Source organism: Nanorana parkeri, unplaced genomic scaffold, assembly GCF_000935625.1.
Source record: "Nanorana parkeri isolate BGI_ZX_2015 unplaced genomic scaffold, ASM93562v1 scaffold577, whole genome shotgun sequence".
NCBI lineage: Eukaryota > Metazoa > Chordata > Amphibia > Anura > Dicroglossidae > Nanorana > Nanorana parkeri.
This window is the reverse complement of record NW_017306845.1, coordinates 135,228-150,306: the sequence shown is the minus strand read 5'-3', so window position 1 is coordinate 150,306 and position 15,079 is coordinate 135,228. Positions and strand designations below refer to the sequence as shown.

The 15,079-nt window shown below is 39.6% G+C and overlaps 1 protein-coding gene across 1 annotated transcript in view; it reads left to right on the top strand.

Annotated features, from left to right (window-relative positions):
• Positions 1-15,079, top strand: part of PHEX (phosphate regulating endopeptidase homolog, X-linked) — a 145,503-nt gene that overhangs the window by 59,043 nt on the left and 71,381 nt on the right. Inside the window, exons 5-7 of the mRNA XM_018562426.1 lie at positions 1,289-1,515; positions 4,381-4,449; positions 14,108-14,224. Coding sequence (XP_018417928.1) covers positions 1,289-1,515; positions 4,381-4,449; positions 14,108-14,224 — 413 coding nt within the window. The remainder of the gene's footprint in view (positions 1-1,288; positions 1,516-4,380; positions 4,450-14,107; positions 14,225-15,079) is intronic.

Here is a 15,079-nt window from a genome sequence, read left to right as displayed (position 1 = left end):
CCGCAAATAACTAAAGGTTGTCTAACCAGAGAAGAATACATCCAACCAAGGGGGGCCCAAGGAAACATAAAAAAATACTCTGCTGCCTGATTATCTTATATTTACAATAATCCAAGGAACAGAATTGAAATAAGTATGCCTTGGCTTTGTGGTTGATCCAAATAATGTAATAGAACAAGTAATACTAGCTGGAAAATGGAAGTGGGACCACGGAGTCAAACTGTTTATTCAGTGGTTCTAAATTGTACAATCTCTTAGAATGAGAATTCAAACAGGTGACTTTATATAATACTGTGCTTTTACATTTACTAAGTACTAGAGTTATTTTATCACCAAAGAAAAAAAAAAATCTTTAGGCTAAGCTTAAAGCTGATAGATGATCCTGGAGAAGTAGACATTTTTGACACATTAATACTGTATATAAAGCATAAGGCTGCCGCCTGTCCGGTTCTTACCCACCCAGCTCAACAGTCTCTATTTAGTTTCCTTTTGGTGGTCTTGTTTTACAGGCTTGGCCAATTAAAATGCTGACTTAAACTGTATCTAAACAAAAAAATATATATTTTATAGTGCAGCTTTCCCAGCTTACCAGTCCTTAGAGGGTATGGCTGTATTAGTTTGTTTGAGGAGTTAGCTGTGCGGGGATGATTCTTTGAGAAAGTGATTGTTCAGTTGTTAGGTTGAGGTGGGATAGGCTTCCCTGAAGAGATGAGTCTTAAAGGAGAACTATGAGGTGAGTGCTTTTCATTCACCTCATAGTTCTAGCTAACCTGTGACAATGAGGCTGTCACAGGTCGGCTAAGTAGATTGGGAGGTGAGAGAACACATACCGGCGTTCGCCCACCTCTCGATCCTGTCACAGCCCTCTGCCGTGACAGGGGAGGGGCTGGATTTCCCCTCCCCGCCACGATCCGCCAGCACTGACTGGCGGATCGGACGGGGGAGTGGGCGGGTACAGCTGTCTCTGCTTCTAGATAGGCAGAGCCAGCTGTCACTCACGCAGCTGGGCGGATCCAGACATAATTGTCGGGATCCGCTTCAGCTGCGGCGTCTCAGTATACCGCGAGCTGTAGCTCGCGGTATACTGAGCTTAGGGTGACGGGAGGACGCTAGTTTGTGTCCTCCCGTTACCCTAAGGAGAACTATGGGGAAAAGCCTTAACCCCATAGTTCTCCTTTAAGGGAACGCCTAAAGGCAGCTATGGCCTGCTTTGGTAGCAGTTCCATCAGCAATTGGTTTAGTAACCCCTTTATAATATAAATATTATGCATACTTTTGTATTTTATAGCTCAAATAGAAGAAGCTGATATCAAACCTTTGATAAAACTACTGAAACAGTCCTCCCTTCGCTGGCCAGTGCTCGAGTCTAACATCGGAAGTGAAGGAAGGTGGTCAGAGAGAAAGTTCAACTTTCTACAGACTCTTTCAGAATTACGGGGGCAGTACAGTACATCAGTGTTCCTGCGTGTCTTTGTGGGGACAGATGACAAATTGTCAAATAACTTCATTATAAAGGTAAGACTTTCAGATGGAGTGTATCAGTGCTGCATTTAGTATCTTTGTTTTTGTTTCCTACAATCATAGTTATAGCTTCTTCTTTGTCCTCCTCTATTCTTAAAGCTTAACCAATTATTATTCTGAATGTGCATTATTATTGTTAGGCTTTACTGATACAATTTGCTATCTTCATCCCTAATCTAAGGTAATGCTTCCTATTTCTTGAACATATAAGAATAAAGCAAATCTGTATAGCCTAATAAAAGAATTGACAGCCATGGATTTGTTTTCATGTTGTCTCATATACAGGGCATTTCCACTTCCATCAAGCAAGTGGAGTATTTGCTTGAGTTTTATTAAAGACTGCCAAAAAGCTTAACATTGCTTAATTTTTTCTGGTGTATTGTTTTGGAGTTTGTTTTTATTGGGATAGCATTTCTTCTTTCATCAAGAAGCTGGAAACTCATTTGTTCTGAGACCTGAATGGTGTGAATCCTCAGAGTTAGACCCACACTGATTAGTTGCTTCAGGGAGGTTTTTGAGTAGTTTAAAGGCTGTCTGAGAATTTGGAACTAATCTCTATTCTATTTTTTCTGAGGCAGTGTAGATACACCCTTGGATCAATTCCTTCTTACGTTATTAAGACCATGATCCCAAAAAATTACTGTTCTTTATAGTATATGTAAAGACAAATATTTTTTTCTAGTTTGGTATCGGTTGGGAAGTGTTAAAATCCCTGTCAGTATTGTATTACTGGGAATATTCATTCTCTCTACTTGTGACCATTGTCACTGGGACAGAAAGTGATGGGAGGTCCAAAATGTTTTGGTTGTCACTGGAACATGAATAGAGGTTCTTCTCTATTCCTATTCTCGGGACAACTGTTTAAGAGGGGTTTCACTTTACTTTGGAGTGATTTCCTTTCACTTCTCGTTATATCTCTCTCAAATTAAAAGAAAGGAAATGTCTCCAATGGGACAAGGACAGCAAAATAAAAACCTGTATATTTTTAGTTTGAGGTATAGTTTAAAGTGAACCTGTGCATTGTCCAGGCAGAAAAAAAGCAAATAATTTCTACTCACAAATCCACCTAATAGTTGAACTCTGGGACCCTGGACATGCTTGACCCTTAGCTCTCTTTTCCCATCCACAATAAAAATGCTTTAAAAAAAAAAAGCCTCACTTTATGAGTAATTGATGCTTTTAATTTGGATTCGTTGGCTCCTTCTTTCAGGTTTACTTTTAGGTTTAAATACAAATTACATTTCCCATGATACCATGTGAATTTAATGAGGTCAATGTTGAAGGGGCTCAACACTGTTCTTCGTTTGCAGGCTGATGCAGATGCTTCCATCACTGTTCCACCTGTGGGTGGGTCTAATCTCCAGAGCACCCTGTTAAAACCACCCATAAGAGGAATGATGATGTAAGCACATCATCATGCTGCTTCAGGCACAAAGGGAGGAATTGCAAGGGTAGGAGGAGGGTAGCTGTGTCTCCAAAGGGAAAAATTAGTGACACCCAGTCGCACAAACCATAACATATCTATGAAAGGAGGCATACAGGTAATGTAATGTGAAGAAAAAACCCTGTAAAAACTGACTTTATATGTAAATGGACAGCATTTTTTCCACAAGGCTAGGAAGCACCTTGATAATAATATTGTGTCAAGTGTCACCACATCATGCTTGTTTTATAATTCATGTACAGAACATCCTTGTATAGTTCAAATGAATGCTCGATTGTGTCCAGAATTATTATTGGATTTGAATAGAGTGGGGAAGGGTTGAAACCTGCTTCAGGTTTCTACTACTCTCAGTGTCACTGTTGGAAAGATTTTGCTCTCACATCCCTCTGTCAGACTTTAATTGCTGTCAGTCTCCTTACTTAAACGAAATCCACTCACTTCATTTTCTAGTGCTAGGTGTCACAGGACAGGGAAAGAGGGGAGATCTTCTTGTAAGGAACGCAACGTACCTTCCCTGCTCCAGTGTCGCATCTCCTATGGCTTGTTTTGCCTAATGAAGGGGACCCTACATGGCCCCGAAACGTCATGTTATGTGATACTGAGCATGTGTCAATAAAGACATATTGATCAGCATTCTGGAGTGCCAGTGACCCCTTTCTTTCCCCTAGGGCTTGGCAGTCAGACTCACTTCAAAGTTTTACCCCAGTTGTCACAGCCATGGGCAAACATGCCACCTCACTTGGCTGCATTTTTAAAGGGCCAGCATACTTTATGAACAGATGACCACTCAATATTTGTCCACATTGGGGTTGAATTCCTCAAACCTTCTAGTGTGCCTCCTCTGTTCCTGGGCCTTCCAGCATCTTTGCCTACACTGCCTGACCCTTGCAGTCCATAAACACTACTCTAGCTACACTCCATCTGTTGCCCCTGGCCACTGGTTCTGTTCATGGTATGATTTATCTGCTGGTCCTGGTTGTTGCATTGTTCTTGGCATACTGCATCTGTTGTTTGTGGCAACACCTGTTGCCATTGCCTGTGGTATGCTTTACTTGTCACTCTTGCCCGTTGGCCCTACTCCCAGTATGCTCAGGGAGCACCATTCCTGGTACGTTCCACTGCCAACTCTGCTTGACCAGCCCTTCCTGCTGGTCACAACTACTCTTGGTACACTCTGTTCCCCAAATTTTGCATACAAAAGGTAATGGCATGCAGCAATTTAACAGCATCATCTATAAGTTGATTATTTACTTTTTTACTATACTATTGTATACTATACTATAGTATACAATACTATGCAAAGCCAATATGTGATTGCATTGGACTACTGTACATTACTGATCCTGGTACATACGTCTTAAATTAGTAGTATATTTTGAGTTACAATATTGCCTAAACATATATTTTATTTACAGTTTGATCAAGCATCCCTGTCATTATTATCCCATGAGGATTATCTTGACAACAGTACAACGGCAAAAAGGGTAAGCTAAACTACTGTGGTAACGTTTGAAATGCGATATATTTTAGGAAGTAAGGGTCCTGTGCTGCAATATTTTATAATAGCCAATATTTTAGACACAGAACCGATTGGACCGGCTCTGTGTCCTGTGATCGCTGTGGTTGGTTATCACAGCGATCACATGGCAAAGTTCACATTGCCAAGCCCTCCCCTTCCTCTTGCATCAGAGGCAGGGGAGAGTAAAAGAAGGAGTAATGAATGTATGAGTCATCCATTCGTTACTTTCCATTGAAAAAAAAGCTGCAGCAGCAAGAAAAAAGCAGAGAGAAAGAAAATTAAGAAATAAGGTTTCAAATAATTTTAACTCTTTTAAGCCCCCCCCCCCCCCCGCTTATGTTATCTGCATTCTGTCTCTGCTCTGACCTGTATATTAACCCTTTCACCTCCCTTATCCTGCACATCTATACCTTAACCCCTTCTTCTCCATCCTCCCACTGTATGTGATGTCTACATTAAGCCCTTCACTCTCTCCTCCCTATGTCTATGACCTGTACATTTATTGTATCTTGTGCACTATTACCAAGCTCCAATACCGGCCTGTTTCTTCATTGCTAAAAAATCAGATCACCTTGGAGTGTCTACTTTTTCTTCCCTTTCCGGTTTTTATCATGTCTCTCTTTCTCTGTTTTCTTTTCTTGTTACTCCCTCTTTACACCTTTTGCTACTTTTGCTTATTTAAGATGTAAAAGCTTTTCCTCAAGGAGGATTCTTTTACCTGTTACCTGGATTCTTCTTTTATATGTTTACTCAGATAGATGTGTTCTGTGGCTTGCATATTGTTGTCCTTTAGTGTAACTTTTAATGGATTCATTTTGTTTTGCAATCTTAACCTGTGGATGATTCTTTCTTATGCATCATCTGTATCGCATGTTAATTTTTCAATTCTCATCTGTTTGAGGATTTTCACAAAACAAATGGTGACTAGATACCACTAAAATAAAGCTTTATTTGTCCCCCAAAAATTATATAAAATTAATTTTGTTACAGTGTTGAGTGTTGGAGAAATTCAAAGGCAAACTTGCACAGGGCTGAAAAATAGCCTGGTAATGAAGGGGGTGTAATATGCTGGTACTGAAGTGGTTAAACTGGACACAGCAGCACTATGTGGCTGCAGACAACTGGATGATTGACTGTGTAAAGTTTGTGTGCGGCCAGAACCGCCAGTCAGAAGCCCTAGTTGCATGCAACTGGTGGTACAAGTGTTACATTTGAACAGCGCTAGTGCCAGTCATTGATTGAGGGTACATACCTAGAAGGGAGAAGCTGTTTATAGGGAGTCGGCTTAGCTTCTTTTTCAATGTCATTAGTTTTAACTTTTAGGGTTACTAGGTATTTTCTGTGTAATCAGAAGATTTTTTTCACCACTTTAACCACTTGAAGACCGGGATGTTGAACCCTTTTTTTCAGTATTCAGCACTGAGGTATTATGACTGCCATTTATTTTATCATGCAATGCCATACTGAAATACATTTTATAATAAATATAAAAATGTTTTCCCTATGTTACGTAATGAAACATTTCATTTTACCCAATTTTTTGCTAAAATATAAAAAATCACGTCAGGTAAATAGTGTCAGAATTAGCTGTGGACACACGCTGTCAGAGCCAATAGCGACAAGTTGTTTCACCTTTAGCAGCTGCCGTTCCCATAAGACAAGCATGCCTAACGGTACTCGGATGCCCCCAGGACTTAGACCTTTTGCTCTGATCAGGTGATGCCACAGGCTGGCCCCCAAGGAACAAAGGAGAAGTACTGACTGATGTCAAGGTAGGAGACAAACAGAAAGCAAGACACAAGAAATGAACAGGAAACAAATACCAGACAAGAACTAATACAAGATAAATACAGGAAACAAGACAGGTATAGGATTAAAGAGCCAAGGTAAGAATAGGTTACAAGATCAAGGCAGGACACGGCAGGACTGGGTTTCAGGATCAGGATACAGGCTTGTGTAGACAGAACAAGACAAGACAAGACTGGAGCTATCACAAGCCCAGAACTCTGGGCTTGTGATGGTTAAATAGAGCACCACTAACCAACCCCCAGACTCTCAGGGGTGTGTAGCCAGGCTGATTAGCCTGATCAGCCTGCAGCTGACTGGACTGTGGTAGGTACAATTACAAGAGACAACCACCAGATGGAGCTGTGTGGTTGCGACAGGAATAGGAGCATTTGACATGCTCCTAACAAATCGATACCAAGGTAAAACCTTACAATGCGTGCGCCCATAAAATCGTATATATGTAGTGTATGTGTAGCGCTCACCCCCGAAGGAGCCGCTGAGTATGAAATAGGTTCTCCTACCTGTTTGCTCCAGCCACCGGTCCCCTTTGTTTAGCAACAGCACACCGACACTCACGGATAGAATGGACTCCAGTCTTAGGGTCTTTTTGTAGATTTATTTGCAAAGATTAACAGGAGAGAGGTTTTAGGATCTATAGGATGCCCTGGTAAATTCTTCAGAGGACTGCTTCCTCTCCTAGCAACCGCTAAGGCCCATAGCAACGGGATCCGGTCAGAGGGATCAAGGGTTTCTTTACCAATACTGTGAACAGCCAGGATGGTCCAGTAACTTATATGAAGAAGGGTAGCTATCTCTGGACTCAGGTAAGGACCTCCGACTTCTTCTAGAACAGACACCTGGGATAGGGTGAGGGATCTCTCTTGTGGGTCCCAGAATGACGCTCTCACCAGCTCCTCTGCGCTACCCCTCAACAAGAAGACTCCACCTCCGGCCCAGCTTCCATCAGGTCTTTCCTCAGAAGTACCTGGAATCTCTGTGCCCTCAATATCTGCCACTGCCAAGGAGCACTCCAGATTAGTAGTAGTATCCTCTTAGAACAAGGCACCCAACTCCTGCCACGTGTATGGGGCCCAAGCAAAGTTCCTATGGTGTCCTAGGCCTCTAGGCCCCAAGCACCTGCCATGTGCTGAGGCCCAGGCCTTTTTAAAATCTGCATCACAGAGACCTCCTAGGGAGAGGCCCCCAGGGGAAAGAGACCTCTGCACAGTGTCCCCAGACCTTTTATTACCTGCCCTCAGCCATACCTCTGAGTCATCCTACTCAGGGATTGGTCAGGGTCAGGTGCATAGTCATAGTCTGAGGATGGATCCTTCCTCACTGTATGCCAAGGCTCTCTTTTCTTCAGCAACAGGAGGAGCAATCGATCCAGCAGACTCAGGGACACCAGTAGAATGCAGAGCTCTGAATAATCAGTATCTAGACTGGTTACAATCCAGATATTCACTAGATTTAGTTGACATTTTAGAGGGCGCTACATATGTAAAGCCAAAACCGTTCTGGATAGAGTAGGGAAGTAATAAACAACCTATGAGGGAACATTTTTGCTGCCTGTGTTCCACTAAGTGGATTCCCCTTCACTTCCTGTCCAGGAAACACAACAGAAAATGAGAGGAAATCTCCAAAGTGATCGAAATCTCATCTTATAGAGTTGTCACAGGAAACGTGGCCCCATTTGAGGATTTTCCCTTATCTTTTGCTCTGATAAGAAAAGTTGCATTTTCCATCACTTTCTGTTTTTTTTTTTACAGTGGTCACCAGGACACATAGAGAGGTAAATCTCATCAGCAGGGACACAGGGAGCAATAAAACTTGACAGCACAGTGGCATAGTGGTTAGCTCTTCTGCCTTGCAGCTCTGGGGTCCCCTGTTCAAATCTTGATCGGGGATGCATGTTCCCCCTGTGCCTGTGTGGGGTTGCTCCAGTTTCCTCCCCCACTCCAAAGACATGTTGGAAGGTTAATTGACTCCTCTCTAAATTAGTCCTTTATGTATGCATGTTAGAGAGGGTCCTTATATTGTAGGCTCCTTAAGGGCAGGGATGTGAATATACAACTATGTAAAGTACTGTGTAAATTGTCAGTGCTCTATAACTACATGTAATAAGTAAAGAAGATGGTCTAACCCTTCCTCACCCAATCTAAAACTGAAAAAAATTGAATTTACATACACCTTAAAGGAAATACAGTATGTGTTGAGAGAAAATGGAGGCAGACATTGCTCTCTTCCTTGATAAAATTCTATTTATCTAGTCATTCTGCTGATCCTCTGACAATAAATATATATTTAGTCCCTGGCCTGAATAGTTATGAGGTTTTGGTTCGCTGCTACCATGGGATCAGGGCAAATCTTTGGTATTTGCATAGTTAGTGAATTGAGAATGCTTGCTGAAAACATCAAAGATTCGATACCAGAAATAAGGAAAAAACTATAATGCAATGATTAACCTTTGCCTCTGGTAAGCTGAGTCACAAAAGCCAATAATTTGTAGGAATGTATAACCCAGCCCCTTTCTATAAAAGGATGGGCTCACAGCAGTCATATTGTCAGTCTGTGTTGGAGCTTTTATGGAAACCTGACAATTCTATGTAGGGAGAGATACTTTTTTAATTTTAGCATTGGTATATGTCCCTTATGGTAGTGCCTTGCTCCTTGTGCATTTTGTTTGACAATAGCTTGCTTATTACCCTACAAATTGCCAGAATTAAACAAGATTCACCACTTTAGATTCAATGGGGTTTGTGGTAAAGTTTGTGAACTTTGAGCAATTTGCAAACTGAACCCAGGTAGATTCACGTATCCCTAGCTCCAAGCAAGTATGCAGTCAGTTAAGTTGGAACTCCGAATCTGCATACTTGATAGAGGCCAGTGTCTCTGAAAGTATTGCAATCAGTAGGACAGCATAACACACTGACAACTAGGATTTACAGAATGTGAGTTATAGCAATGTATTTCTTTCAAAGCAGGGTTCCTTTAAATGTAAGCATTTTCTGACCATATTAGGGGCCGTTCCAATGTTGACTCAAATTTGCAGGCAGGAACACAGATGAGCTTCCCTTGGTGCTGATTGTGGATGCCAGTTATTGATCCAGCTTTATATGCCATCAAAAGCACAAGGCAAGGTCATTCTGCATCCCATGAGCAAAAGTCCCATCTACTCTTTCTAGTCTGTTTAGCAGCAAATGAAGTGATTTTATTTCCTTGGGCCTTGCTGCAACACAAAGGTAGAATGCTGTTTTATTTGATTTTTATCTATCATTCTTTAGTTTACTTGAATTTTGACCTGTATTCCTTAATCCAAAGAACAGCTCGGCTACTTTTTATGCTTTTAGAACAATATTAAAGAAACATGATGTCTAAATAAAACATGTTTAAACCATGTAGACTTTAATAACATGGTAAATAATTGTTCTTTTTTAATGGTTTCAGCACAAAAACAATTGTGTGATAATGTTCAGCAATCAAACAAATAAACAGGAAACTAAATATATAGAAATAATTAAAAAAGAAAATGCAGGTTACTAAATAAAGATGAGGTGGTAAAACAATCAGTTGTTCTTTAAAATGTTAAAATTAATTTGCTTTAGTAATTCTAATCAAGTCTGAAAATACATTGTTGGACAGGATTTAGTCTTGTACAGCAGACATCAATTTGTTACCTATCAGTAGTATGTTTATGAATATCACACATGAGTAAAGAGTCAAACTAGGAGAAGAGTAATGACCCGCCTGAATGCAAAGTTGTCAGCTGAAAGGATTACCTTTAATTTCTGGTGGAACTCTCATTACAAATCACAAAACAAGATTCCTATATACATGTATAGTATGTTTGTTCCAGCACAAGCAGATCTGCTGGTGTCTGCTGCTGTCAATTGTCCAAGACTAGGGATCAGCTAATCTGCCTGGCTTTGGTTCACACACATTTTGCAAATGTTCTTGCACTTCCTGACATTTGCAGAAAACCCCACTGATGGTTCAATCTTCTTTTTCAATTATGGCAATTTGTAGGGCTAGTAAACAAGCTAATGTAAAATAAAAGGCACTGCCATGGGGGACACGAACCAATGCTGAAAAAACAATCTCACCCTACACAGAATTCTCAGGCCTTCCTAACAGCTCTAGCACACAATGATAATATGATTGCTGAGCCCACCCTTTTATCCATTATATTTATTGGTTATTGTGACCAGGGGGCAAAGGCTATGCTTTGCATTATCGGCTTTTCTTTTTTTTTTGTGGCAAACCTACAACGTTTTCAGCCAAATGTTTAAGATTTGCAAACATCGATGATCATCACGCACCTGTTCATACTAGCACTGGTCTACTATACGCTAAAGCAGTCTGGTGTTTGCAGTTGATTTAAATGGTCTGTGTTTTGCACGTCAGTGGGTTTGGGTAGAGATAGACTTTTACCCTGAAACCTAGTAAGCACCAGGGAAATGCTTGATTGCTTAGTGATGGTTTCCTACTGCCCCCGCTGAGCAGATATTATAATTCTTGGTGTGCCGAATAGCATCTCCCCTGCTGGGTGCCATAGTTCCTCCTACTAGCTGCTGAAATCTGAAGAGACATGGCAGCCTGTGGGAGGAACCATGGCACCCAGTGGGGGACATTCAATCTGTCACAACAAAATGTTGCATAACATTGGCACTGCTAGCTCTGCAAGTGGGTGAAGAATGGTCTTGGTGCCTCCCAAAGAGATATTTTGTCAGAGAGAACTGACAAGGTCACTTTAGGAAACCCTTTTTGCGTGCTGTGGATAACAGGTTCAGTTTTGCTCCATTTTTCCTAAATCAGCCCATCTGTGCTTTACTGTGTATATTGGGTGCTAGCATAGTTCTGCAGCAACTGCAATGGTTCTACTGATTGATGTAACTTTAATTATTAATAAAGCATACATTTTCACCCGGCACACCTAAAGTATATTTCAAATGTCAATAGATCATTTGGGATCACAGATTTAAAAAAAAAATAAAACACATTTCCTTTTGCCATTTAAAATGCAGTTAATTTGATAAAAGAAAAAGATTAATGGTAGTTGAAAATGTTTCCAGTCATTGTAATCAACAGTATCTTTCAAACCCTATGACTGTATAAATCAGAGTGCTTTTATCTGATTGCATTTGTTCATTGTAGCTTAGTACAAGTCATTCAAAAAACTCTTTTGTAGTTGAAAAATGGCCTTGGATGAAGCAAAGGAAAAGATGAAGGATCTTTATATCTTAGTCAATACTGTCAAAGGAAAAAGTGTATATTCAATTGCAAGTAGAGTTTAAAATCCCAGGAAAGTCTTTTATCTAAATGTATTAATTTATTTATATTACTATGCTCTCTCTACATGTAAAACCCACTTTAATTCTCTATAAATTATATCAAACTACAACTCTAGGAGAAGAATAATATTTAACGATAACAATATTATTATTATTATTATCAACAATAACCAACAAACAACAAGAAGAACTTTTTTTTTTAAATGTATGTAAGCCCTAACAATTAACTTCCTTTATTTGCTCCCTTTTGGTCTGTTGATTATGCCACTAAAAGTGTTTTGTTTTAACTGTTCAATAAGTGTAAAAATATACCTGTTGATTCTGCAAGAAAGTCAGGAGCACTCACTGCAGTGTTATATCAAATCGTCACATCAGTGCTGCCCTAAACACTCTGTGAACTACAGAACACATCCTAACTAAATCATAAAGATGAGGAGAGAATGGCATTCTTCAGTCCTAATTCTGTCAGTTAGGGTGGTATAGTAAGAGAACTTTGACACCCTAGCACAGGAATCACCAGGTCAAAAAATAATGGACAATCGTAAATTAATCTTTTGCTCTTGGGTTTGTATAAACTTTAATTGCATTCCCATAACTGATAAAAACTGAAATGTGGACTAGTGCACTTAGATTTTTTAAATTGTATTGTTTGATATTTCCCATAATATACAGAACCTCAATTAAAAGGAAATACAGGTAAAAGCAGGAAAATAGTAAGTAAAGAATGGTGGCCTTGGGAAGCGGGCTTTAATTTATAGTATAACTGGTCCTGTGATTGGGCTGGGGGCGGAACCATACCCATTGTATGCTGCCATGTACGGTGTGTCAGGAAAACATTTTCTATACATTAGCAGTATAAGAAAGACAGCCCACTAAAACAAAGAAATAAAATAGGGTGGAAACTTAAGGAAGGTGATATACATTCAAACAAGACAGAATATTTAAAGTTCAAAAGTGCAATTAATTGATTTACCGTGTGGTTTGATTTATTGCAAACTATTTCATCTGTAAAACAATTCTGTAACCAGGTCACATAACACTTACTTAGACAGTACCTAGTAACATGCAGCCATTTGTCATATCCTTTTGCTTACCTGTATCTTCCAAGTCTGCAGACTGGTGGCTAATTTCTTGGCAATAATTTTTTGAGCCTGTACACTATTATTGGGGTAACTATTCCTACAAAAGAGGCAGAGCTATTTTACCATACAAGAATTCAGTAACTTGTTTTCAAAGTCAAGTTATGGCATCAGGAAAGGGGAAGTCACCTACACGAAGACAGAAAGAGCCCACACCAGTCTGGCATTTAGGACAGGAATAGTCACCTACTAAATCTAGTAAAGTTCATAAGGCAGAGGATATGTAGCCAGTGTAAATGATAACAAGTCCCAAATGTAGGTTCTCATGGCCTCTGTCCAATCAGCATTGGACAGACCAACCTTCTGTTTATTTTTTAACATACACACACAGAAAAAGAAGAAATAAATATATATATATCTATATCTATATAGATATAGATATATATACATGAGGTGTGATAAAAAAATACAGTGAATGTTTGAATAAAAAAAAAATAATTACAGTAAAAAACATATTGCCATTAATCCTCCTCAAAATACTCCCCCTCACTCTGAACACACTTATCCCATAATTCTTGCCACTTTCTGAAGCAGTTCTGGAAGTCCTCTTTCGTGAGTGTCTTTAGTTGCACTGTCGTGGCTGCCTCGATGTCCTGAATAGATTCAAAACATTTAGCTTTTATGGTCATTTTGACTTTGGGGAAGATTGAGAAGTCGCATGGTGCTATATCCGGTGAATAAGGTGGATGAGGACACACCGTAATGTTTTTATTTGACAGAAATTGCCATACCAGAAGCATTGTGTGACATAGAGCATTGCTAATATGAAGGAAGAAGTCGTTTGCCCATTTCTCAGGCCATTTTCTAGGCACAGCATTTCTTAAATGCTCTAATAAGCCCTTGTAATATTCAGAGTTCACTGTAGTGTTGTAGTGTTCCTGGGTACAGGGTACTGGGTAGTGTTCCTTAGGATTTTGATGTTGAAGGACGTCCCGATCTCTCTTTGTTTTCAACCGATTCACAACCATTACGAAATCGCTTGAAACACTTGTAAACCATCTTCATGGTCACTGCACCATCACCAATTTTTACATTACTTGTGTTTCTTTAGTACTTTTTGCAGTTTGAAACAAATTTTCATTTGAATGCAGTGTTCGTGATCCATGATTTACGGCACACTTTAAAACACTAATAAGGTTTGACCTGCCGCTTCTTGTTTGAAGATCCCTGCCTTTCCATTGGATGGCACTCAGCAGCAGCATTCACCATATTTTTTGATCATCAGTGGATTTTCAGCTCACAAATGCATGACAAGACAGTGTGCATGAACATTTTTATTATTTTATTATTTTTAGTATTGAGCCTATAATTGTCCCTTGCATTCATCTTGTGGTTCATTTTCAAGTTTGATTGAAGTGCATCTTTATTATATGTCACATTTACATGCTTTTGTTTTTCCTTCCAGTACAGAGAATCCTTATTTAATTTCATGGTCGATATATCAGTTTTTCTTGGTGCCAACAAAACAAGGGCAGAAACTGATATGAAAGCATTGATTGACCTGGAAACTAAACTTGCTCAGGTAAGTAGTCATAACGTTTTATAAAATCACAACAATGCGCTTAGAACCAAAATACTGATGTTAAGAATTCTTGAATTGTATGTAAAGTTTTAGTTCAGGGAAACAGAGAAGGTTGAAACCTTTAGATTAGGTTAGATTTTAATTACTGTCTTTGTGTCTGCTGGCATGATCCACCCTCTCTAATTGTTCTGGTGACTATTATCAAGGGGAAAGAAAGTGATGAGAAATGCAAAATTGTATAGTGCCACCAGAACAGGAGGCAATGGGAAATCTTACTATTGGGACACCTGTTCCGGTGACGACTGTGTAAGGATTTCCCTGACTTTAGAGAGATTTCATCTTATTTCCTGTTATGTCTTTTGGAAAGGAAGTGAAGGCAGATCTTTGTGGTTGGGCACCAAAAGCAAAAAAACTGACTGAAGTTATAACCATTGCCAACTCTATCTTAAACACTCTGACTACAGATCTAGCTACAGAAACAATAATATAGTTGCAGCTATACTGCCAGCACTGTTTAAACTGCTATATATTTACAGTTATTCATATACACAGTCAGTCAGTGTATGTTGTAGACTTTGAACGCTAGGGAGAGATCACACAGTCTTTACAGGGAAAGATGGTTGCTGTCAATCTACCATTATACAGTGCTTCTGATTAAAACTGCTATATGTGCAGTCAGTCATGTATAGTATACAGTCTGTGTTACATACACTTACATATGGCACATTATAATATTTCTTGTATGTTAGTTTTTTGTTTTTTTTAATACAATACTGGATACATGCTTTTTATTTAATGGCATTATTTAACACCCCCCCCCCCCCCCATTTAACAATCAATTTTTTACAACGCACC